The sequence below is a fragment of the Neomonachus schauinslandi genome, chromosome 12, assembly GCF_002201575.2.
Source record: "Neomonachus schauinslandi chromosome 12, ASM220157v2, whole genome shotgun sequence".
Taxonomy (NCBI): domain Eukaryota; kingdom Metazoa; phylum Chordata; class Mammalia; order Carnivora; family Phocidae; genus Neomonachus; species Neomonachus schauinslandi.
The window spans coordinates 58,130,371-58,153,458 of NC_058414.1; the positions used below are offsets into that span (position 1 = coordinate 58,130,371).

The 23,088-nt window shown below is 41.6% G+C and overlaps 2 protein-coding genes across 4 annotated transcripts in view; one reads left to right on the forward strand and one right to left on the reverse strand.

Moving 5' to 3' along the window:
* The window catches only part of TAX1BP1 (Tax1 binding protein 1), an 85,323-nt gene extending 73,924 nt beyond the window's left edge, over positions 1-11,399 (forward strand). For all 3 annotated transcript variants that reach the window (XM_021689614.1, XM_021689615.2, XM_044919965.1), the window contains 2 exons: positions 9,485-9,567; positions 10,327-11,399. In XM_021689614.1, coding sequence (XP_021545289.1) covers positions 9,485-9,567; positions 10,327-10,528 — 285 coding nt within the window. In that variant the 3' untranslated portion in view covers positions 10,529-11,399. The remainder of the gene's footprint in view (positions 1-9,484; positions 9,568-10,326) is intronic.
* Positions 11,400-11,936: 537 nt separating this feature from the next.
* The window catches only part of JAZF1 (JAZF zinc finger 1), a 329,112-nt gene continuing 317,960 nt past the window's right edge, over positions 11,937-23,088 (reverse strand). The window contains exons 4-5 of the mRNA XM_021689779.2: positions 21,353-21,522; positions 11,937-14,273 (exon numbers count right to left, since the gene is read on the reverse strand). Of these exons, the coding sequence (XP_021545454.1) occupies positions 14,097-14,273; positions 21,353-21,522 (347 nt within the window). The 3' untranslated portion in view covers positions 11,937-14,096. The remainder of the gene's footprint in view (positions 14,274-21,352; positions 21,523-23,088) is intronic.

Here is a 23,088-nt window from a genome sequence, read left to right on the forward strand (position 1 = left end):
GGTTTTGTTATCAGGGTAATGCTGGCCTCATAGAATGAAAATTGGAAGTTTTCCTTCCTCTTCTATTTTTTGGAATAGTTTGAGAATAGGTATTAAGTCCTCTTTAAATGTTTGATAGAATTTACTTGTGAAGCCATTTGGTCCTGGACTTTTGTTTGTTGGTAGTTTTTTGATTGTTAAGTACCATTGCTGGTGATCGATCTGTTCAATTATTCTATTTTTTCCGGTTTTAGTTTTGGTAGGTCATAGGTTTTTAGGAATTTATACATTTCTTCCAGGTTGTCCAATTTGTTGCAAGAGAATATTATGAAGAATTATATGCCAGTTGTTTGTATTTCTATGGTGTTGGTTGTTATTTCTCCTCTTTCATTTGTGATTTTGTTTGAGTCCTTCCTGGGGTTTTTGGATATTTTTGGCATATGTGCTGCTTTTTTTTTCCCCCCGCCTTCTCCTCTTTAATGAATCTAGCCAGAGGTTTATCGATTTTGTTCTTCAGAGAACCAGCTCCCGGTTTTCATTAATCTATTCTGTTTTTTGTTTTTTTAGTTTCTATATCATTTATTTCTGCTCTATATTATTTCCTTCCTTCTGGTTTTGGGTTTTTTGTTATTTTCTAGCTCATTTAGATGTAAGGTGAGGTGATTTATTTGAGATTTTTCTTGCCCTCTTTTTTTTTTTTTTTTTAAGATTTTATTTATTTATTTGACAGATCACAAGTAGGCAGACAGGCAGGCAGAGGGAGAGGGGGAAGCAGGCTCCCTGCCAAGCACAGAGCCTGATGCAGGGCTCGATCCCAGGATGCTGGGATCATGACCTGAGCCAAAGGCAGACGCTTAACCAACTGAGCCACCCAAGCGCCCTTTTTCTTGCTTCTTGAGGCAGGCCTGTATTGCTGTAAGTTTCCTTGTTAGAACCGGTTTTTCTGCAGCCCAAAGATTTTGGTCTGTTGTATTGTCATTTCCATTTGTTTCCATGTAATTTTTTATTCTTTGATTTCTTGGTTGGCCCATTCATTGTTTATTATTTATGTCTTTCCAGATTTCTTCTTGTGTTTAATTTTTAGTTTCATAATGCTGTAGTCAGAAAAGATTCCTGGTATGATTTTGATCTTTTTCAATTTATTGAGACTTGTTTTGTAGCCTAATATGTGGTCTACCCTGGAGAATGTTCCATGTATACTTGAAAAGAATATGTATTCTGCTATTTTAGGATGGAATGCTCTGAATATATCTGTTAAATCCGTCTGGTCCAGTGTGTTGTTCAAACCCACGTTTCCTTATTGATTTCTGTTTGGATGATCTGCCTACTGATGTAAGTGGGGTGTTAAAGTCCCCTACTATTGTTGCATTACTATCAATTAGTTCCTTTATGTTTGCTATTAACTTTTATGTATTTGAGTGCTCCTTTGTTGGATGCATAAATATTTACAATCGTTATATCTTCTTGTTGATTGTCCCCTTTATTTAGTGTCCTTTGTCTCTTGTTACAGTCTTTTTTTTTTTTTTTTTAAGATTTTATTTATTTGAGAGAGCACAAGTGCAGGGGAGGGGCAGAGGAAGAGGGAGAAGCAGACTCCCTGCTGAGCAGGGAGCCTGACACAGCCCTCTATCCAGGACCCTGAAATCATGACCTGAGCCGAAGGCAGATGCTTAACAACTGAGCCACCCAGGTGCCCCTAGTCTTTGTTTTAAAGTCTATTTTGTCTAATATAAATATTGCTACCCCACCTTTCGTTTTTACATCCATTTGCATGATAAATGTTTCTCCATCCCTTCACTTTCAATCTGCAGGTGTCTTTAGGTCAAAAGTGAGTCTCTTGTAGACAGCATATAGATGGGTCTTGTTTTTTAATCCACTCTGTCACCCCATGTCTTTTGATTGGAATGTTTAGTCCACTTACATTCAAATTAATGATAGATATGTATCTGTTGCCATTTTGTTACTTGTTTTGTGGTGGTTCTTGTAGTTTTTTTCCTCTGATCCTTTCTTCCCTTGCTGTCTTTAATGGTTTGCTGGCTTTAGTGATACACTTGGATTCCTTTCTCTTTATTCTTTGCATATCTGTTACTGATTTTTGCTTTGTGGTTACCATTAGGTTTGTATGTAAATCTTCTGCATATTGCAGTCTATATGAAATCGATGGTTAAGTTTGAACCCATTCTTTACTCCTTTCCCCCACCCACATTCTTGGTATATGGTGTCATGTTTTGTATACTTTTATTTTGTGAATGCCTTGACTGATTTTTACAGAGTAGCTTGTTTTTTTTTTTTTTTTTTTTAAGATTTTGTTTATTTGACAGCGAGAGAGGGAACACAAGCAGGGGGAGTGGGAGAGGGAGAAGCAGGCTTCCCGCTGAGCAGGGAGCGCAATGTGGGGCCCGATCCCAGGACCCTGGGATCATGACCTGAGCCAAAGGCAGATGCTTAACAAGTGAGCCACCCAGGCGCCCCGATAAGCTTGTTCTTACTGCTTTTGTGTTTTCTACTTTTCATATTGCACTTACGGTCTTTCTTTTCCACTCAGAGTCCCCTTTAATATTTCTTGTATGGCTGGTTTAGTGTCATGAACTCCTTTAGTTTTTGTTTGTCTGGAAACAGTCTCCTATTCTGAAAGCCTTGCTGGATAGAATTCTTGGCTGCAGATATTTCTCTTTCAGCACTTGGAATATATCATGCCACTCTATCTGGCCTTAAAAGTTTCTGCTGAAAAATCCACTAACAGCCTTCTGAGGTTTCCCTTGTATGTAACTGTCTCCTTTTGCTGCTTTAAAAATTTTTTCTTGGGGCGCCTAGGTGGCTCAGTTGTTAAGCGTCTGCCTTTGGCTCAGGTAATGATCCCAGGGTCCTGGGATTGAGCCCCGCATCAGGCTCCCTGCTCCGCGGGAAGCCTGCTTCTCCCTCTCCCACTCCCCCTGCTTGTGTTCCCTTTCTTGCTGTCTCTCTGTCAAATAAATAAAATCTTAAAAAAAAAATTTTTTTTTTCCTTTAAAATGGCATAAAGTAGTGATAATTATTATGTGTCTTGGTCTGGACCCCTTTGGTTGATTTTGTTGGGAGCTCTGCCTTCTGGATCTGGGTATCTGTTCCTTCCCCAGGTTAGGGAAGTTTTCAGCTATTATTTCTTCAGATAAATTTTTTGCCCCCTTTTCTCGTTTCTTTTTCTGGGATCCTTATAATGTGTTATTAATGCTTGATGGAGTCATGTGTCCCTAAGTCTGTTCTCATTTTGTGTAATTTTCTTTTCCACTTGCTCAGCTTGATTATTTTCCATTACTCAGTTTTCTGAGTACCTCTGCTTCCCTCACCCTATTTACTCTATCACATGTATTTTTTTTTTTTTTTAAGATTTTATTTATTTGACAGAGCACAAGCAGAGGGAGTGGCAGGCAGAGGGAGAGGGAGAAGCAGGCTCCCCGCCGAGCAGGGAGCCTGATGTGGGCCTCGATCCCAGGACCCTGGGATCATGACCTGAGCTGCAGGCAGACGCTTAACCAACTGAGCCACCCAGCCGTCCCTATCACATGTATTTTTAATTTCATGATTGTGTTCTTCATTTCTGATGGATTCTTTTTTTTTTCTCTCTGTGTTAAGAGTCTTACTGATGTTTTCTCCTCTTTTCTGAGGTCCAGTGAGTATCTTGATCATTACTTTAGATTCTCTATCAGGCATATTACTTCGTCCTGCTTCACTTAGGTCCCCTCTTGTGATTTTTGTCCTCTTCTTTCATTTGGGACATATTCCTCTATCTCCTAACTCTGTTTCTTTGTGTTAGAAAAGTCAGTTCTGTCTTTTGTTCTGAAAGTAGTGGGCTTTTTAACAAGTTGGTGCTGGTCCTCATCCACAGCGGGTGAGCAGCCACCAGTAGGCCAGGGCTGGCCGTGGCTGCTCCCCAAAGTGCAGGCAGGCAGGGGTGCAAATTGTGTGTGCTGGTCCTCTTCCACAGAGGAGATGTAGCTGGTCTGGAGACTGGGCCGGCTGGGGCTGAAGTGCAAAGCGTATCTGGGTGGGGGTGGTGCAGTTTTAACAGTATGTGTGTGTCCTCCACTGGAGCTTGGGTGAGACAGTGTTGGCAAGGTTTGCACAGGTTGTCTTAGGGAGGGGACCCACAGCCCTGGAACTCAGGCAGGCCTGGCTGGAGGGATGGGGCATGGTGTAAGCAAGTTAGTGAGTGCTGATGCCCTGCCGGTTTCCACAGGTGGCCATGTGATTATGCTGGGGCTGGGGGTTGGTGGGAGTGAGAAATGGCACCTGCTAGATCCTTTGTTCCTAGAGAAGTTCCTTAGTGAACTCTGAGATTAGTAACTAACTCTCCCTCCTATATACCCCAAGCACTTTTCAGGCTGCTGCTTCAAGTTGATCTCTGTGGGATGTTTGCTGTGCTGTCTCATTAAGGACAGGGGCTCAGTTTCCTATTGCCCTCTGGGCTTTCTCAGATTGAGCCTGCTGATTTTTAAAGTCCCAGAGGATTTAAGTCCCCGCTGGTTTTAAGAACTCATGATATTTGGCCCACCTAATATTCAAAGCCAAATGCTATGGGGATTCATCTTCTCCTTGTAGGCTCCTGGTGTTGATAGTTGTTCTTATATGTCTCTGCCCCTGTGGCTCCCTCTGGTAGCCAGACCTGCAGGGTTTAGCTCCCCACCTCATCTCTGTTCTCCTACCTTCTTCTGTGTGGCCTTTCTCACCATTTTGTTTTGGAGTTTGTTCTGCCAGTCTTCAGGTTGTTTTTTGGGTTATTTGCCCTGACATGTTATTAGCCTGGGACGAAGTGAACATAGGGTCCTCCTATCATCATCTTTGGAAGTCTGCTTTCTCTTTTTTGAATATCTTTATATAGTTAGAGTTTAATGACACTCCTTCAGTGACATGCTCTATTGCTTAGAAATGGATGTTTGGCAGAACTTAAACAGTAACATCTCATAAAAAGAAAAATGTTGACCAATATTATATAATAATACAAAGTTTTCAGGGATAAAAAATATTCTATAGTTTTCTGTAAAAGTTCAACAGTCACTGTTATTCTCTTTTCTTTTAACGCATTAACTTTGGCCTTAGTAAATGTTTTGTAAGCTATTGAACTAAAGTAATTTTATCAACTTGGTAAGGTTTACTAAGTGGTGGACCTTTCTTCCTTGACATTATTAACTCCTGAATGATACCTAATAATTCCCATTAATAATTCTTAAGCAAAGGCAGAATTAAAGCACAGTCTGATATATGCTGATTGTATAGTCCTGTTGTCTAAATCCTAATGATTGAAGTGGTGTAACTTAGTCATTAGCTCCTGAGTGTATATTGCTAGTTTGATCATGATTGCATTTTTTAATAGTTATAGAATACGTGTAACAAAAAATTTACCATCTTAACCATTTTTGTAGTGCTGAGTACATTTACATTGTTGTGCAACCAATCTCCAGAATTCTTCTTCTCAACTCTTTCCAGCCTGTGGCAAACATCATTCTACTTTGTGTCTATAGATTTGACTACTGTTGGTCCCTCATATAAGTAGAATCCTGTAGGATTTATTTTTTTTTATGACTGGCTTTTTTCACTTAGTATAATGTCCTCAAGATTTATCCATTTTTGTAACGTCAGAATTTCTTTTTTTAAGGCTAAATAATATTCCATTGTATATAGCACATTTTGTTCATTCACCCATTAATAAGACATTTGAGTTGTTTCCACTTTTTGGCTGTTGTGACTAATGCTGTTATGACCATAGGTGTACAAGTATATCTGAGTTCCTGCTTTAAATTCTTTTGCACATATATCCGGAAATGAATTGCTGTATCATATGGTAATTATATTTTTATAATCATGAGTGTATTTTGAATTTAGTATGATTAACTCTATTTAGTATGATTTTAGTGACCTTAATTTAGTATGAAAACCTTATTTTGAAGATTTTATTTGAGAGCGAGCAAGAGAGTGTGCACAGGGAAGGGGAGGGTGGGGGGAGGGCAGAGGAAGAGAGAGAGAATCTGGAGCAGATTCTGTGCTGAGCTTGGAGTCCGACATGGGGCTTAATCCCACGACCCTGAGATCACGACCTGAGCCGAAATCAAGTTGGGTTGTTTAACCAACTGAGCCACCCAGGTGCCCCTGAAAGCCTTATTTTGAATTTAGTATGATTAACCTTATAAATTTCTTTTATTGTCCAAGAGATTAACCCATCTTAATGCTATTCCAGATGTTTAAGTTGGTTATATACTTTGAGAAGAAAACAGTAATTCTTTTTTAAAAAATACTTTCTTGGTTACTTTTTAAGTTTATTTTTTAGTAAACTCTACACCCCATTGTGGGGCTTGAGCTCATAATACCTGAGATCAAGAGTTGCATGCTCTTTTTGGTTGAACCAGCCAGGTGCCCCAAGAATTTTTATAGACTAGATTTTGAGTTGGGCATCTCATAAGAAGTTTTTGAGTTTCATATAGAGCTTCAGTATATTACTATAGATTGTTTCCTTTGTTTTGTAGTAGAAATAGTATTGTGCTGATGGTTCTCAAAGTAGATGAACAATGTAAGGTGGTTTAGATCTTTGTGGAGGTTAAAATGCTGTTAATGTTTTCTTAAGATATAATTATTTGGGATTGTTCATAAATATATTTCAGTTTGGTATTATTTTGGCAGCTTAGCTAACAGACTAGGTACTGGTACTTTAAAACCTATTCAAAAATATTTTTGCATTGACTGTTTCCAGCACTAAAATGTAATTATTTTAGCAGTTTGGGGCAGAACTCTTTCTCAGATAGAATACACGATTCTCTGCCTTCTTAAAGAATCCCTAATACAGCCTTGATTGTTCTAGTTTATTAATTTAAAAATGAACATTAAACAGTGTCTTCATGTTTTGTTAGTGAAGCTGTGTGATCCAGTGCTGAAATATTACTGATGTTTTGAGTTCTTGTCCGCTTTTCTTTTTTACTAGTAGCCATTTTTTGTTGCTGACAGTGGGCCTGCCTGTGTAACCTTACTTCCAGTCTAATTTGTTATATTTAATCCAGTATGATTTTGGAAATTAATCAAGCTTGATGAGTAAAATAGAATAAATGTATTCATGAGTGAAAATTTGGTCATTTCGCGTGTCAGGATCACCAGACTTTATATGAATTGGCTACTCAGAGAACTTATGACACACTTTCTGGTTTTGAACTGAGTAGTTGATTTCTTATTTCAGAGCACTTATGTCTCATTATAACATCTAGAATTCTGTTGAGTCCCTCTCCCCTTTTATTAGGTAATAGGTGGTAGAAGGTACGAATTAATGGGGTTATCATTACCAAATTATATATGGCTTAGAAAGTGTAAAGGTAAAAAAAAAAAAAAAATTGCTTCCCCTGCCCCCCCCCCCCCACCATGGTTAACTGTCAGATAGGTTGGTTTAAGTCTAGCACTTGAGCAGCAAACTCTATTGTTAGCTGATTCATGAAAGCAGTAAATTGGTGTAGGCTATATTTTTGGTCCTTGGAAAGTGGCGTTTTATTACAAGTATCCATCATCAAGAATTTTGATAGTTAAACATTAAGACCTTCCCTTTCTTTTCCATTATTCTCTTCAATAGCATTTCAAAATTTTAAAGTTCGCCTCTTTTTTCAAAGATAAATGGGGAAATTGTATTCATTGTCATTATTTTATATATAGTTCTTTAAGCAAATCATTGTTTCAAGTATTGCTGCTGGAAGGCCCAAATCTGGCAGCTAGCACTACCGTGACACACAATCAAAAATTTATTGTCATACATACTAGGTTTAGCTGATTCAGCTATATCATCTTACGTCTTTGTACCTCCAGATTTAAAACCTGTCTGAATTTTAGTTACTTGTAGACTTAATTCTTAAAGTATATAAAGTCTTCTATTCCCCAATTTCTCAGTCCTTCATTAGGCTGGTTTTATTTATCTTGTTTTTGTGCAGCAAGCAGTTCCCTCGACTTGTGACCACCATGGGTTTGAAAGGCATGTACAGACTCGTTGTGATCAGAATGTTTTAAATTTTGACTGCTTTTTATTGTTAGTAATACAGTTTAGCAGTTAAAGAAAAAATCACCTCAAATAGGCCACGATGGAGACCACAAGGTATCCCGTCCGTGTACCTTCTACCACACTTTTTTTTTCTTTTTCCTTTTTTTAAAGATTTTATTTATTTGACAGACAGCTCGAGAGGGAATAAAAGCAGGGCGAGTGGGAGAGGGAGAGAGAAACAGGGAGGGAGCCCAGACACGGGTCTCGATCCCATGACCCTGAGATCATGACCTGAGCCGGAGGCAGATGCTTTACAGCTGAGCTACCCAGGCGCCCCTCTACCACACTTTTCTGACCAAGAGCTACTTTGAGTTTGGTGTTACCAGGGTCAGAGTCAGTCTTCAGCTTATCAATAAAAACAATTGTAACCTCTTTTAATCTTACTAAAGATTAAAAGTTTTTTCTGTTTTGTATCTATTTCGCAGTTTGCAAAACTGTAAGAATGAAGGAAACCGGGATTATTTTAATGTTACCACACTGAAAAAATACGTACATACTGGGTTATTTAGCAGGGAATCATATATAAGCAAAAATATTTTCTCATGTGATGAATATAAAATAAAAAAGAGTCCCTTACCCTTTCTTGGACCTTTCAGGAAGGGATAATCATCAAAATAATAACCAAGTATCCTCCCCTGCCTACCCCCCCAACAAGATAAGTCAGTTTGTCTTTGTTTCCTTCAAATTTCACACCACATTTTCTTCGTACCTCTTACCATGACAGACTTGACTACTTAGCCCATTAATAGCAGCTCCGGAACGAGCATAACTACCCAGCAATGTAAGGACGTTCATCAGTGCCTGCTGTACCTATTTACAGACTGTTCATAACATGAGAGCGGCTAACAGAGCTGCTCAGGAAGAGAGCAAATGGGCATTTGGGAGATGTGACTGCTTTTGATGTGAAGTGAGAGCCTCTGTACTTGGTTGTTGATAGAGAGCATACAGATGTCTAAAAAGCAACCACAGCAGGGCAGGTGCCTGGGTGGCTCAGTGGGTTAAATTCCTGGCTCTTGATCTTAGCCCAGGTCTTGATTTCAAGGTCGTGAGTCAAGCCCCACGTTGGGCTCCACGCTGGATGTGGAGTCTATTAACAACAACAACAAAGACCACAGGGATGTGTCGACATGGAAATCCAAACCAATGTTTTCTTTCAGATTTATAGATTTTTAGGAATCTTACTTGACAGTCTGTTAGATATTCACAACAGGGTTTGTCATTCACACATACAGGTGTGCTGTATTCTCTGTTCCACTAAGCACTGCTTTTTATTTCAAGAAGGTAAGACTTAGTTCATAGTGAAATGCTCTGTAAAAACTGACTTTTAAACCTTTATGTGAAAATGTGGTAACAGAAGTAGGATTTTAGAAAGGGTAATCTTAATTCCTTTATACTATGCTTGAATTAAGGAATTTACATTCAGTTTCACTTTGCTCAAAAGTTGCAAAATTATTTTTTGCCTAGGAAGAGGAGAATGTGCCCACTGCTCCTGACGCTCCAAGTCAGCACTTACGTGGGCATGGAGCAGGCTTTTGCTTTGATTCCAGGTAATTTTTTTTTCCTGTGTAGAATTTGGGTTATGTAGATGAGTGGTTCTCAAAGTATGGTCCCTGGAAACTTGTTAGAAATGCACATGATCAGGCTGTACCCAGATCTCCTGAACCTGAAACTCTTGGTGTGGGTCCCAGCAATACGTGTGTGTGTTTTTTAAAGATTTTAAGAGAGCATGAGCAGGGGGGAGGGGCAGAGGGAGAGGGAGAAGCAGACTCCCTGATGAGCAGGGGGCTTGGCCTTGGGGGCTCTATCCCAGGACCCTGAGATCATGACCTGAGCTAAAGGCCACCCAGGCATCCCAGCAATATGTGTTTTAACATGCCTTCCAGTGATTCTGATGCATGTAATACTTTGAGAACCAGTGCTAATAAATACTCGTAAGGTTTGAATGAATATACTGTTGGGAAATTATAAGTTCTATTAATCTTTATAGTTTTACAGAAGGCATTTTCTGTTAATTAAAAATTGAGAAATTCTTGTTAATAAGCTTCATTTTACATAATATGCTTGATTTTAACAAAAATGTTTTCATCAAATTGTGAAACTCAATTTAGAGGCTTTATCAGTGGTTTACACAGTTGTCAGTAGCAAGTATTTTAGAAGCAGAAAGAGATTTCTGAAGTAACTGAAAACTTTCAAGGTAAGTCATTTAGGGTGAATATTAGCTTGACTAGATAAATATAACATTGTCATATCCTGAAGATTATTGCTATTAGAAATACATAATTCTTTCATTTTCCTATTTCTTTAAGCTTTGATGTTCACAAGAAGTGTCCCCTCTGTGAATTAATGTTCCCTCCCAACTATGATCAGAGCAAATTTGAAGAACATGTTGAAAGTCACTGGAAGGTGTGCCCAATGTGCAGCGAGCAATTCCCTCCTGACTATGACCAGCAGGGCTTTGAAAGGCATGTGCAGACCCATTTTGATCAGAATGTTTTAAATTTTGACTAGTTACTTTTTATTCTGAGTTAGTAACACAGTTCAGCAATTAAAAAAAAAAAAAAATCACTTCAAATAGACCACTATGGAGACCACAAGGTATCATTTCTGTGCACCCTCTACCACACTTTTTTGAACAAGCGCTACTTTTGAGTTTGTGTTACCAGGGTCAGAGTCCGTCTTTAGCTTAGCTTATCAGTAAATAAAATTGTAACCCCTGTTAATCTTACCAGCTTAAGAAAAGTTCTTATGTTTGTATCTTTATTTATTCCCCAGTTTGCAAAACTATATGAATAAAGGCAATGGATTAATGTTACCACAATGAAAATATATGTAGTGTGTCATTTAGCATATTTACAAGTTTCTGTTGACCTTGTTGATTGAGCATGACTACTAAATATTATGTAATAAAGGTAATTTATCATTATAGTCTTGCAAAGTAATTCTTTGAATACAGAAACTTCCATAATTTAGCTCATGAAAGGATGGTTTTTCAACCTTTAGAAATGGAACTGCATGTAGAATGAGTTCACATGCTGGCAGTAGAGCAAATACATTTTATATTTGAAATGTTTGCTTTAGGAATAGAAGGCATATTTTGCTAATTTTATGACTAAAACATTTTAGAATGACCTGAACGATTATTTTTAAGCCATCTTGAAGTTGTGTTTCTATCTAATGGGAGAATGGAACAAGATAGGTTAGTGCAGTTGTTTGATATTAAATGATCTACTGAACAGTGGTGTTTGTGGCATAAAATCACAGAAAATGTATCCATATCTTTTTCACATTTTCTTGATTAAAAATGTGATATTATAAACGCAAATCAATGTGTTCATTATGTCTCTTGTATTATTAAAGAGGACACATTTTTGGAGATGTGTAATTTCATTGTCGAATTTATTTGCGATAGCTTTTCCTTAAGTCTAAACTTTTTTTCCCTTGGTCTGGGCCTTTAAACAAATTTCTGAACGGTATCTCAAAATATGAATGTTAATAAGAATTTACTGACGTCGATTTTGCTTCTTTTGTAGTTATCACAATATTTGTCTTAAAAGCAAATTAGCTAGGATATTAACCTGATATTCAATGTGGTGGCATTTCGGTGTGCTGTGTGTGTGAACTGCATACACATCATGTTGCTTGTGTTTGTTTCTGAAAGCAGAATTTGTATTGCTGGAATCCTTTAAAAATAATTTTGAGTGTAGAGCAAAACAAGACATGGCAGGCTGGAAGGCAGCAGTACTGAAGACTCCACGTCTTCCCTCCCTTGGAGATGCAAGTAAAATATGGTCAGTGGTAGCATTTTCATGTTGCATCATTTAATTATGGAGCATGCCAATCTTAAAAGTATCCTTCCAATACTAGAGTGGTAATGGACACTAATAAAAATAAAGAGCCATGTTTATTTTGGGTCAGAGGCAGTTTATTTTAAATGTGATTTCAGTTACATTTATAAGCAGCTTTTCTTGACAGCAATTTTGATTAAGTTGCCTTCACTTCTAAAACAAACCTCTGTTGCTTTCAAACTTAATGTGCTCTGTCCCCAACAAAACATACGAAAATATAATTTAAAGCACAGTTTTCACAGACACAGTACAATACATTCACTATACACGGTATAACAAAATATTCCCATCCTTACCTGTTTAGTAATACTGTCACAATGAATAAGCAAATTGAATTTGTTTTATAGTTGAAAGAAATTTAACATGCACAATGACTATTTTATGACTGTTTAGCTGTTGAACTACTGATTCTTGCGCTAGAAGGAGCGAAGCTAAATAATTGCTGGCCTAAAAAATTTTGGTCAATTGTAGGTAGATATGAAATATCCAAGTAGGGCCTTCTTATGCACCAACTAGTTGCTTCTCATGTCTGATCACCCTTTTAAACATGTAATAGTTGCTTCTCATGTCTGATCACCCTTTTAAACATGTAACACTGTATATTCAGGACCAAGACCACTCTTCAAAGATCTGAGGAAATTTTTAGAGGGCAGTGTCTTTATAAATACTTTAAAATCCCTCATTATGAGGGATTCACAACTTAAGAATATAGAAGCTTACCCACCTGGCCAGCAGAACTGTCATCCTTTCGAACTGTCTGAAAAATTGAGAGACACCTGCTTCCCAGCTGTAAGACTTTCATGAAATGGGAACATGGGAAGAAAGTTATAAGCAGTTTGAGCTTGCTTTTCACCAGTTTTGTGGGCAGTTAGTTAGCCATCATCTCAGAGCAATTTTTATTGCATAATGAGGAAGTTGGTAAACTCTTGCATGTTTAAGGAATAGCACTTGGGAGAAAAGAACACTCAAGGCATGATGGTATTGTTGGTGAGAAAAACTTCAGGAATGGTCCAGACGTAGGTCACTCTCTTTGACCACCTGCTCCAAGAAACACTTAATTGTCAATAAGGCTCAATTTCGTATTTCAGCAAAATTATAAAGCTAAACAGATATTTCCAATGGGAATATGGACCTCTACAATGTGATGGAAAAAGTGCCTTTAAAAAAAAGTCTAAAAACACAATGAGCATGAAGAGGCAGTAAGGGGTCTTAAGAAAAATGTTCTCTTTGAAACGTGCTTGGAATTTTCATTATTTGCAACCCACAGTTTTGTTAGGGCAGTGGTTGCAAGAATTGGCAACACATAAAACATTAAATCTGTTGGCAATAGAGAACTACAAAGTGCTTTAAAACTTCACCTAAAGATGAAGCTAGAACTAAATTTCACACACACAGAATTTGCACTTAAGTATTTCAAAGTGTTTTCTAACAGATTTTAGGGAAAAGTATTATTTCACTAAACTGGTATCTTGGTCCAGAAATATCAACAGGCATAAACCGAATCCCTTGCACCCAGCAGGCACTCAATGAATGTGTGTTAATGAGTGAACTGAAGAGACTATTCTGTACAAAAATGCCATTTATAACACTAAAATGATTGGTAAGTCAGATGGCAAGATTTTCAGCTTAAGGGGCAAAAGGATTTGCAAGATAATATAAAACACAGAAAGCACACCTTTTATGTATGTTATTTAAATATGAAAATATTTTTAGCATATTATGTTAAACATTCTTATTTATATTTCCATTACCTAAAGTCTTTCTACTCACAACTAACTATATTATGTAAGGCATGGTAACCAGTTTGATAATGAAGGTATTATTTTGGTTTTGAACATAGTGAGTTGATGTGTTGAAAAACTTCAATCACATTACAATCTTGGGGAAAAAAAAATCTCAGTGCCAGCCCCTCCCCCCCATTGATATCACTGCAATACAACTAAATAATATGCAACATGCCCTCAATTTTATTTTGGGGGAAATGTGCTGAAGAACCTAGAGCTTTTTTTTTTAGCACCTTATATCAAAGTAATGAAAATGGGTATGATGATTACATGTGCAAATGTACAAAATCAACTACAAAGATACATCATTCCAAAATTACAGAAAAAATTTAAAGCATGCATTTAATTCTTTAAAGGGTTGCTGAATGCTTCCCCTGAAAAAAGGTGGCTGTTTTCAAAATCAGCAACTGCTGGTGAGGATTTCTTGGCACAGTTATGACCAGCATGTTATTGCTGCATCTTCCTGATAATCTCAGCTGACACCGGGGGATGGAAATTGATTGTATGGTGCCGCAGGCCCTGAGCTGTCTTGTAACTCTTACCACAACGACATTTGAATGGTTTGCGGACACGAATCTGTGTTCTGTGACCATTCTTAGCGTGGTACTTTATGCCATTCACATTCTGTGGAGAAGACAAAAAGATCACCTATTAGATGCAATCAAAGTGTCAGACAGGGGAAAACCTTGGTGTGGGTCTGGATTACAACTGGACATCTCCTGGATGGCAGGAGTGTACCTAGTAGGCTTTGCAAGAACTCCATTTCAAGCAGTCTAATGTAATTGTGGGCTGTGCAGACTGGGTCGCAAACTATGCCCTTACTCTGAAAATGAAAGTACTGGCTTCCTCAAATTCTACGCAGAATATATATTTAAGACTGTATAAGTAAGCACTTTCCTCTGCCTAGAACTTTGCTTCCCCTGTGGATTTTTCTACTTGGAAGAGTGTTAACAACAAACAATTATATAACATATCCTTAGGGTGGCCAAAAAACTGTCTTTTTAAAGAAAAAACACAGGCAATAGAATTGAAGACATCTATAAATCCTTGATATAGAAACACAGCTCATGTTTCGCTTCCAGACAGCTGTGAGAAGAACCTATCTTACGTGCCCAAATCATGCCCTAGCATAGTTGTGTTAAATAAGCACCTATGGGTAGACTGGGCCTTACGTTTATGTACTGCATTTCAAACATACAATAAACTTTAAAAACTTAGGGAAGTCTCAGCAACATAAGAGTTCCAAACTTCAAAGTGGTGTACAAATCCCAAGTGAAACAAAATATCAAAATGCTGTCTGGTTTTCTACTAACTGGTTTTGCTGTAAGACTCCATGCCTAGAATCACTCCTACAGACTTACTTTACTATTGTTCATCCCAATTAAATGCTGAGAAAATAGGTATTGAGTAACTGATGGAAGATTAAAGAATAAATAGCAGAGGTGGTGTTAGGGCATGGGTCTCAATTCTCAAGTCAGCTACTGCCAGATTTGGGAATAAGGGAAGAGAAAAGAAAGGGCTTGAGACAAAGTTGTTGAGAATTGATTACTGGGAAGAGTAGGCTGTTTCCTAAAGTATTCTATGAATTTAGTCCCAATGAGCCTAGTCCTAAGCCCACCTGAAGGATTCCAACACAATGGTCTTGAACTTTATTCGTAAGATGCCCTTACTGAGCTCCCACATATAGGGATGGACAGCTGTTGTTTCATGAGCTAGATCTAGCACACTGCCTGGCCCACAGTAGATGCTCAACAAGCATTTGTGAGTGAATTTGTTAGAACATGGTTCACTGTTCTGGAGTAAGTTGGGAATTGCCATTAAAATGTGTTGAGTGGTTATTACTATTTACATTTCCCTTTTAGAGATTCATAATGCACATTAATACTTTTTAAAAGTCCTTTGGTAGAGAATCCCACTTGACTTAGTTGAACCCACGGGTGCCAAACGGCAACTCCAGTTGGCTGTGTTCAGAGTCGGACTGACCGTTGTCCACCAAGTCAAAGCACAAGGACAAATACCCTCTGCCCTGAACTTGGCTCTCGGCCTTCTTCACCTTTGTTTCTGTCCATTCATCAGTCCCTCCCTGCAGGGCAAGGAAACCCCTCACTGTTGTTCTAGAGGCATTCTGGGGATAACGTGCTGTGGTGCGCTATCGGGAGAGCAGGGACAGTGGCAGAATCAGACCCATTAAGATGATGGGTAGATAACCCCTGCCAGCCTCCTGCTGTTCCAGCCATCCCAACGGAAGCTGAGGGATTTGAGTAAAAGCCAACTTCTGTGTCGAGCCTGAGCTGACCTCTTACTGCAACTGCATGAGACACCCACGCGAGAACCACCTAGCTGGTGCCCGGCAACCCACAGAACCATGACAGATGATAACAGTTTTAGAAAAGCACCATCGGCTTTCTAAGTAACAATATAGTAGGAAGTCTCTTGGATCACAAAAACTAGAAATTTGCATTTGTCTGCTTGCTAATAGCCCATTTATTAGCTCAACAGATATTCACTGAGCACCTAGTAGGGTCCTTTTCTGTAGATGAAAGGTGACTCAAACATTTCATGTCCTTGATTTCACAGGGAACTTGTTGCACGATGGGTCAATAAATATCCAGCTACCCCTGTGTCCCAGTACCACGGACATTCGTCAGAAAATAGGGGGAACCCAAAATAACATTTGACCAACAAGCTTAAATACTCCATCCAGGCCTGATTTTTTATAATTAGTTAGGTGAAGGGAAGTTTGAAACCAGAAATTGCTAAAGCCACAAGAAGCCAGTCCAAAATGACCAGATCCAGTGTTTGCCAGAAGGACAAGCCCAAGGTTGAGGTGATTTCAGCAGGTTCTGTGGTCTGTTCCCAGCTTGACTGTAAACACCGTATTGTGTGTCTGGCCATGGGACTGTGAGGAAAACACAGCTAACTCCATACATTTGCTTTATTACTCTGGAAAAATCAGTAAGCCAATTGCACATGTGGAAACACGTGGCATTTCCAGGGTTGGCTGAAGAACCTAAAAAACCCACGTTAACTCTGTTGCTGTGATTTACAACGTTCACGAGTGTCAGTGGGACAGCCTTATCACAAATGTTAGTACAAGCTCCAATGCGATTCACCGTCTGCCCCATCTGTTCATTCACATATAGCAATGGGAACTTTCTAACACTTGGGATTTAAAAAGATTCACTGACATTTATAATTACAGAGATCCTGAAAGAAGTTTGGTCTTTCAGAAATACGAACAAAAATAAATAATGGCACGCAACTTGAAAACCAAATGCTTCAATCCTCTGGTTTCTGAAAAGAGGAAGGGAACTAATTTCGAAAGGGCAAGGGAGAAAAAGGAAGGGGGGGAAGGAAGGGCAGTAACAAGAGCTGCTCATGCTGAGTATTTGATGTCTCGTTTCTTAACCAGTACTCATGTTTTAGAGAAACAGACACTCCGAGAAGGTGAGTGAGCAGGGGAGTGATAGACCTGAGACCTGGGATAGGAACCCAGGCATGCCTGATTCCAGAACCCACATTTCCCCCAGAATTCCATGTACCTGAAGTGCTAGGTACTCAGTAATTAGTACAACCAGTTGGTGGTCTTTGAAAAATCTTAAAAGTTGGGAAGGATTGGGACAGGTCACTCCATCTGGAGAAAATGGTCTATGAATTACAGTGGTCTGACACGGGGCTACCATGTGGAGGAAAGGGCTGGGCAGGAGGTCCAAGGGAGGGCCTGACGTGGGGGGCCAGGCAAGGATGGCATCAGTTCATTTCCACGCCAGGTTCTACCATCAGGAACTACCTGCCCTAATGAGGGAACTGAACCAGTCAATGGACAACAAACCGTTTAGAGGCGCCTCTCAAAATGCCACTCCAGATCAAATCATGAAACAAAGTCTGGGCGCCAAGCTGGGCGTTCTACATAAGGAGATGTTCTACATAAAGGAGAGGACGGAGTCACAGGGCTTTGATGAGGAAGAAAAAAGAAGAGACCGAAGCTGGGGTGGGTGGGGGTGGTAATGTCAGCATGGCAAGTAAAGCCTCTTGCAGCAGCGTGGTGACATCAAGCAGCCCACGAGCTGAGAAAGCGAGTCGCTCCGGACCGGACTCAACACGCGGGATGAGTCAGGCGGGAATCCCATTTTTTTTAAACTCGCTCTATTAAAGCAATCTGTGTCCAGGGTAGGCAACTGCCGAAATTTAGAAAATACAAAGGGACATAAAGAACAGGTATAATCACTAACATCTTCCAGTATTTTCCCCTGAGAGAAAACGAGATTGGATTCATCATTACATATTTTTTTGAAAGGATTTTGTTGGCAGGATTTTATTACATTTCCCTATTGTTAGAAATTTAGTATTTCCCAAATTTGTGCTGACTGTAAGTAATGTGATGAATACCTTGTATATCAAGTTTTGCATCCCTGGTGATGTGCCTGGGATACATTTCTTAGACAATTATGGAGCTAAGGAATACAGATACTTTTTAAAAGTTCTGATTATTTACTGCCAAGTTGCAACCCAGAAAGGTGGTCAGTTATGCCCCCAGCAGGGCTTCTGATGGGACCCTTAGGGAGAGGCAAGGAGGTTTCGATCCACTGAGCGGGGAGAATGGCTGAAGTGCCCTTCTCAGAAAACCTTCAGCAACACACCTGCCTGGCTGTGTATCTAGACATCAGAGGCCAAGCTTCCTTCATGGTGCTGAAACCATAGCGTTCCCCAGGTAGCGCAGGGACCCTTTCAGAGAAACTTCCCAGGGGACAGCTTGTTCTGCTTTCTAGTTCTTAAAAGTAGTAAAATGCCTTTAATTCTAATAACTCTAATATTAAAAACTATCAAAGGAAGCACTTCAACCCATCTTTTGAAGCCATTCCCAATTATAAGCTGGGGAGTCCTCTCTCTCTCGTCTGAAGTCTGAAAAAAAAAAAGTGCCTAGCACCAAGGTGGACGGGATCAGATGTTCACCCTGGAACGTGTCTGAGACAAATCCAACAGAATGAATCATCCAATTGCTTTGGGGTTCTGGTGGTCAGCTGGGGGGGGGCCCACACTGTCCTCTTCCCCACGCATTTTGCCTCTGTTCCTTTATCTTCAGAGTATCTACTTGCCCAAGACCTGTGCCTGGTGCTGAGGAGGGGTCTATGAGCTAAACGGACCCTTGGGGTGATAAGGCAGTAAGTGTTCTCTAGTGATATGAACGGAGCATGTAGAAAGGTCAGGGGATAGAACTTCATTCTATGAGTGGGGACTCAGTCTGGGAAACTGGTGAGGGCTTTCCAGAGGAGGTGGCATTTGAGCTGTGCCTTGAGAAATGAGGGGAATTCAAATGAGATGTACTGATGGAAGAGGGGAAGGGGGCATCCTAGGCAACGGGATTAATATGGGAAACAACATGGAGACTCAGCTGTCCTGCTGGGCCCCTCTCCTGCCCTGCTCAGTAGGAAGTCTGGAAAGTTAGATACCTCATCTTTTGCTTCTGCAAATGCCAAGAAATGGTGAGAAGAGCTGATCTGGAGTCCGTGCCCAAGAGGCTAAGTGGTTAGAGACTCTCTGCCAACAGCGGGAAAGGAATGAGACAAGTCTGAAGTGAGCCCTGGGAATAAACAACATGGCGGCACTTCTGGATTCCGCCTGACCCCACAGCACACCAGCTCATTAGACCCTCCTCAAACCAATACCCAGTCCAGCAATCCTGCAGTCAATAAGATGCAGTAACTACACGAGAGAACATCACTGCCCTGTGCCCAGTAACTTCCCAGCAGAAAGGTCACACTAGGGAACATGACCACTCTCCTCAAGCAGACGGTTAGGAGGAGTGGTTACATGTTTGTCCTTGTCCCATGTATCATGACCAGGCATTCTGGCCCAGAAAAGGAAACTCACACTTCCCTCATGGAAATCGGGACCACTACTTGCCGCCCATGTCATTTGTCAGTTGGTGGTGCTGAAGCAGGCAGCCTCCGCAGCCCAGGCCTCACTCAATTTTCTTTTGGCCTTTGGGGCAGAAAGAGCACTCAAGTCCCCATCAACCCAGATGTAGACAACTGCAGGAGAAATTGCTGGAAACCCAGGAAAAAAAAAGGAAAAAGAAAAAAGAGAAGGGGGGGGGGGGGGGGGGGGGGGGGGAGTTTGTGAGGAAGGAATGAAGCTGGTGGGAAGGCGGGAGTGCCTTTTGCTCTTCAGCCAGAATAAAGGCTGTGGCTTCCCCCCCCCCAACCCCCCTTTTCTGGGCCAGCCTCAGTCTGGCTCATATCTGCTCCCTCTCTGAACACAGTGGATGTGCATGACATCCCTTAAACAGCGTCTGGATGCTTGAGAGAAGGCAGCCAGCGGCCCAGCCCCGAGGAACGGCTCTGTGAAGCCGCGGGGAGAGACGTGGCATCTGGAGAGCAGGTAGGAATTGAGAACAGAACCCTCTCGGTCTAGCTTTCTCCACTTTGAAACAAACAAAAAAAAAAAAAAGAAGGAAAACACTCTGCAGTGCCGGGGCTACCTTCCGGAAAAACGAGCCTGTCTGGCAATCCCTTTGCTTTCTGGCCTCTTGAGGTAACCACCTGGTGGCCTTTCCCCCTCTCCGCCTTCCACGCCTTCCACAAGTCTGACACAGAAAACCGACGTGCGCCACTCTGTGCGCCACTCTGAGTCCCGTCCTGCCCTGAGCGGCTCCCGAGCCCTGAGGGGATCCTCTCGCCCCCGCCCAGGCATCTTCGTTTTAAACAGAGCATATCCGGCCTTTCCATGAGAACATCGTCGCCTATTTTCTACAGGCAAAGCCTCGGCCACTTTTAGATCAGCAGTCGGTACAAAAAATACTGAAATAGGGGTTGTTTTGTTTTGTTTGGTGTTCAGGGACCCGTTTCAGAGCCGTATGAGAAGTGCTTAGGCTATCGCACATCTTTTAAGCCTTTTTAAAAAAGTCAGCCTGCTGAGCTCTGGGTAAATTAGCATATTGTCAAATGTACCACACATAGGTTCCTGATTTTTAGATTTCCATCTCCCAGCTGGATTTTAAACAGCTGCAAACGCCTCAGGAGAAAGTGTGCAAATTTGCTTTTTTAAGGTGCCCTGTGGACCAACCCTTGAATGTTGTGTTTTTTCCCTTTGAGTTTTCTTAATAGAAAATTTAGTGTCCCTGGCCGCGCGTGACACCCAGTCAGGCTCTCAGAGACACGGGTTCTGTGTCCTCTGTCACCGACAGAGCGCTGAAGTGGGCAGTTTGGTGAGAAAAATATCAAAGCCCCTTTTCTCCTGATCTTTCATGCCGGTGGTGGGGTCGCGGGGAAGGGAGCAAGAACTTCCTGGGCTGAAAGCTAAAAACCCTCCGTCTACCACCTTTAAGACTTCAAGGTCGTCCTCCGTGAGCCACCTGCATAAGCCGACTGCTGGGGAAGGTGTGTGGCAAATAAACAGGCGACATGCTTGGTATTCTGATAGGACAGGAGCTTGAAGAATGTCAAAACCACGATCCTCCTACCAAACAAACCCTTCTTTTGACCTATAGCTTCCACCTGGATCAGCAAAAGGGACAACCCCACCAAACACCCAGAACCCAGGGGCCTGCCTGTCCCTAGGCCCACGTCTCCGTGAGGACCAGGCACCGGTCGGCCCAGGGGAGGGAGGCTCTCTCCAGAAGTGAGGAGCTGCTCCCCGATGGGGGCCTGCCGGTTCCCATGCAGTTAATGCGGTTATGCCAAGGGAGGTGGTCCTGCTTTTACCTTGTATCTCTTTTTACATCCAGGAACCGGGCAGGCAAAAGGCTTCTCCTCCCCTCCGTTCATGCACATGGAGCTGAGGATGGCTTCAGAGCTTATGGCGCTCTCCGTGGTCCAGGACTCATCGCTGTCCGACTCCTCGTAATCCACCTCCTCCTCGTCGTACTCGCTGCCTGCAGGGCCAGAGAAGGGCAAGGACAGTCAGCAGCCGTCCTGGCCTGTGCTTCCCTCCAGTCTGCTCCCCCGCCAGCCCCAGGATAGGAGGCATGGCAGTGACCAGATGGGCCTCCTGCCCCGGGGGAGAGCACTCCAGTGAGGGCGGAGACGTGCAGATTAAGGGTTTCCCAACCATTCATGGCCGGGAATTAGCTGAGCAAGAGCTTGAACCTGACTCTGTGGCAGGCCAGTCTGTGACGCAGAGGTGCTAGGGAGGCTGTGAGGCCCACACCGAGGACAACCGAGGACGACAGACACCCCTGCCCCAACACACACACACATGCTGTGGCTGACATTCCATGTTTCACGCTTACCGGCGTAGTAAATGCAGAAGTCTGTGGGACGGGATTACATTTTACACTTATTTTTTTTTTTTTTTAAAGATTTTATTTATTTATTTGAAAGAGAGAGAATGAGAGAGAGCACATGAGAGGGGGGAGGGTCAGAGGGAGAAGCAGACTCCCTGCCGAGCAGGGAGCCCGATGTGGGACTCGATCCAGGGACTCCAGGATCATGACCTGAGCCGAAGGCAGTCGCTTAACCAACTGAGCCACCCAGGCGCCCACATTTTACACTTATTAGGTATCTACACTTCGGTGGAAATTAATTTCAAATCTTCTTCTTTAGAGCTTGAGCCAAGACAACCATGAGGAAATTTGGAACTAAAAGGGGGTGACCCCAAGCTAGGGAGCAGGGGGACAGAAACGCCTGAAGCTCTGAGCCAAACTCAAGGTCAGAATACAAGGTCCCAGCCCATGGAAGACCACGGGAGCCCAAACAATTCCTGACCACATCTGTCCCCAGGGAAGGACACCTGTCTCTCTGGCCACATACAGCATTCCCCGGGAGGGTGGGCTGTCCCATCCCAGCTCAGATGGGAGGAGGGAATTCACTTGTATTCCCAAGGTTAAGAGCTCTGCTCAGAATGGAGTTAAAAATCTACTTCACGGACTTCTGTTCAGGACGGTGGGGATGGAGAAGCACTTCAACAAGCAGCCGCTTTTTGCTCTTTTTTAATGAGGCCCAAAGCATTTTGAGCTTTTGCACAATGCAACCCTGAAGGACATAATTCTACAGATCATAAACAGTGTAAAATAATATGTTGACAAGTCTTAATGCATTTACAAGCCCCATGGAATAAATAGGAATTATAGCACAACATTAATAAGAATTATATGGTAGCAATTACAGTTGTGAAATTCATCCCCCAGGTGTGAGGCTAAACGGCACCAGGGGCCTGCCTGGGTGCTCCGTGGTCTGTCTCTGCTACATCAATTATTTCAACACCAAATATTGGCATTTTTATTGGGTTTCATTTTAATAGGCATTAATAAGATTGTTTGAAGAGCCAACTGAGCCAGGCAAGGACGCCGGCCTCTGAAGCGAACACTTAAAAGGACCCAAGAAGGAAGGAAGGGACCTCAAGTTGACTGACTGCCCCTTGTGTTTCGGGCACATTCGATGCATTGTCTCACTGAATTGGCCAGTGGCCCTGTGAGGTGGGCGGGGGCGGGGGGGGGGAA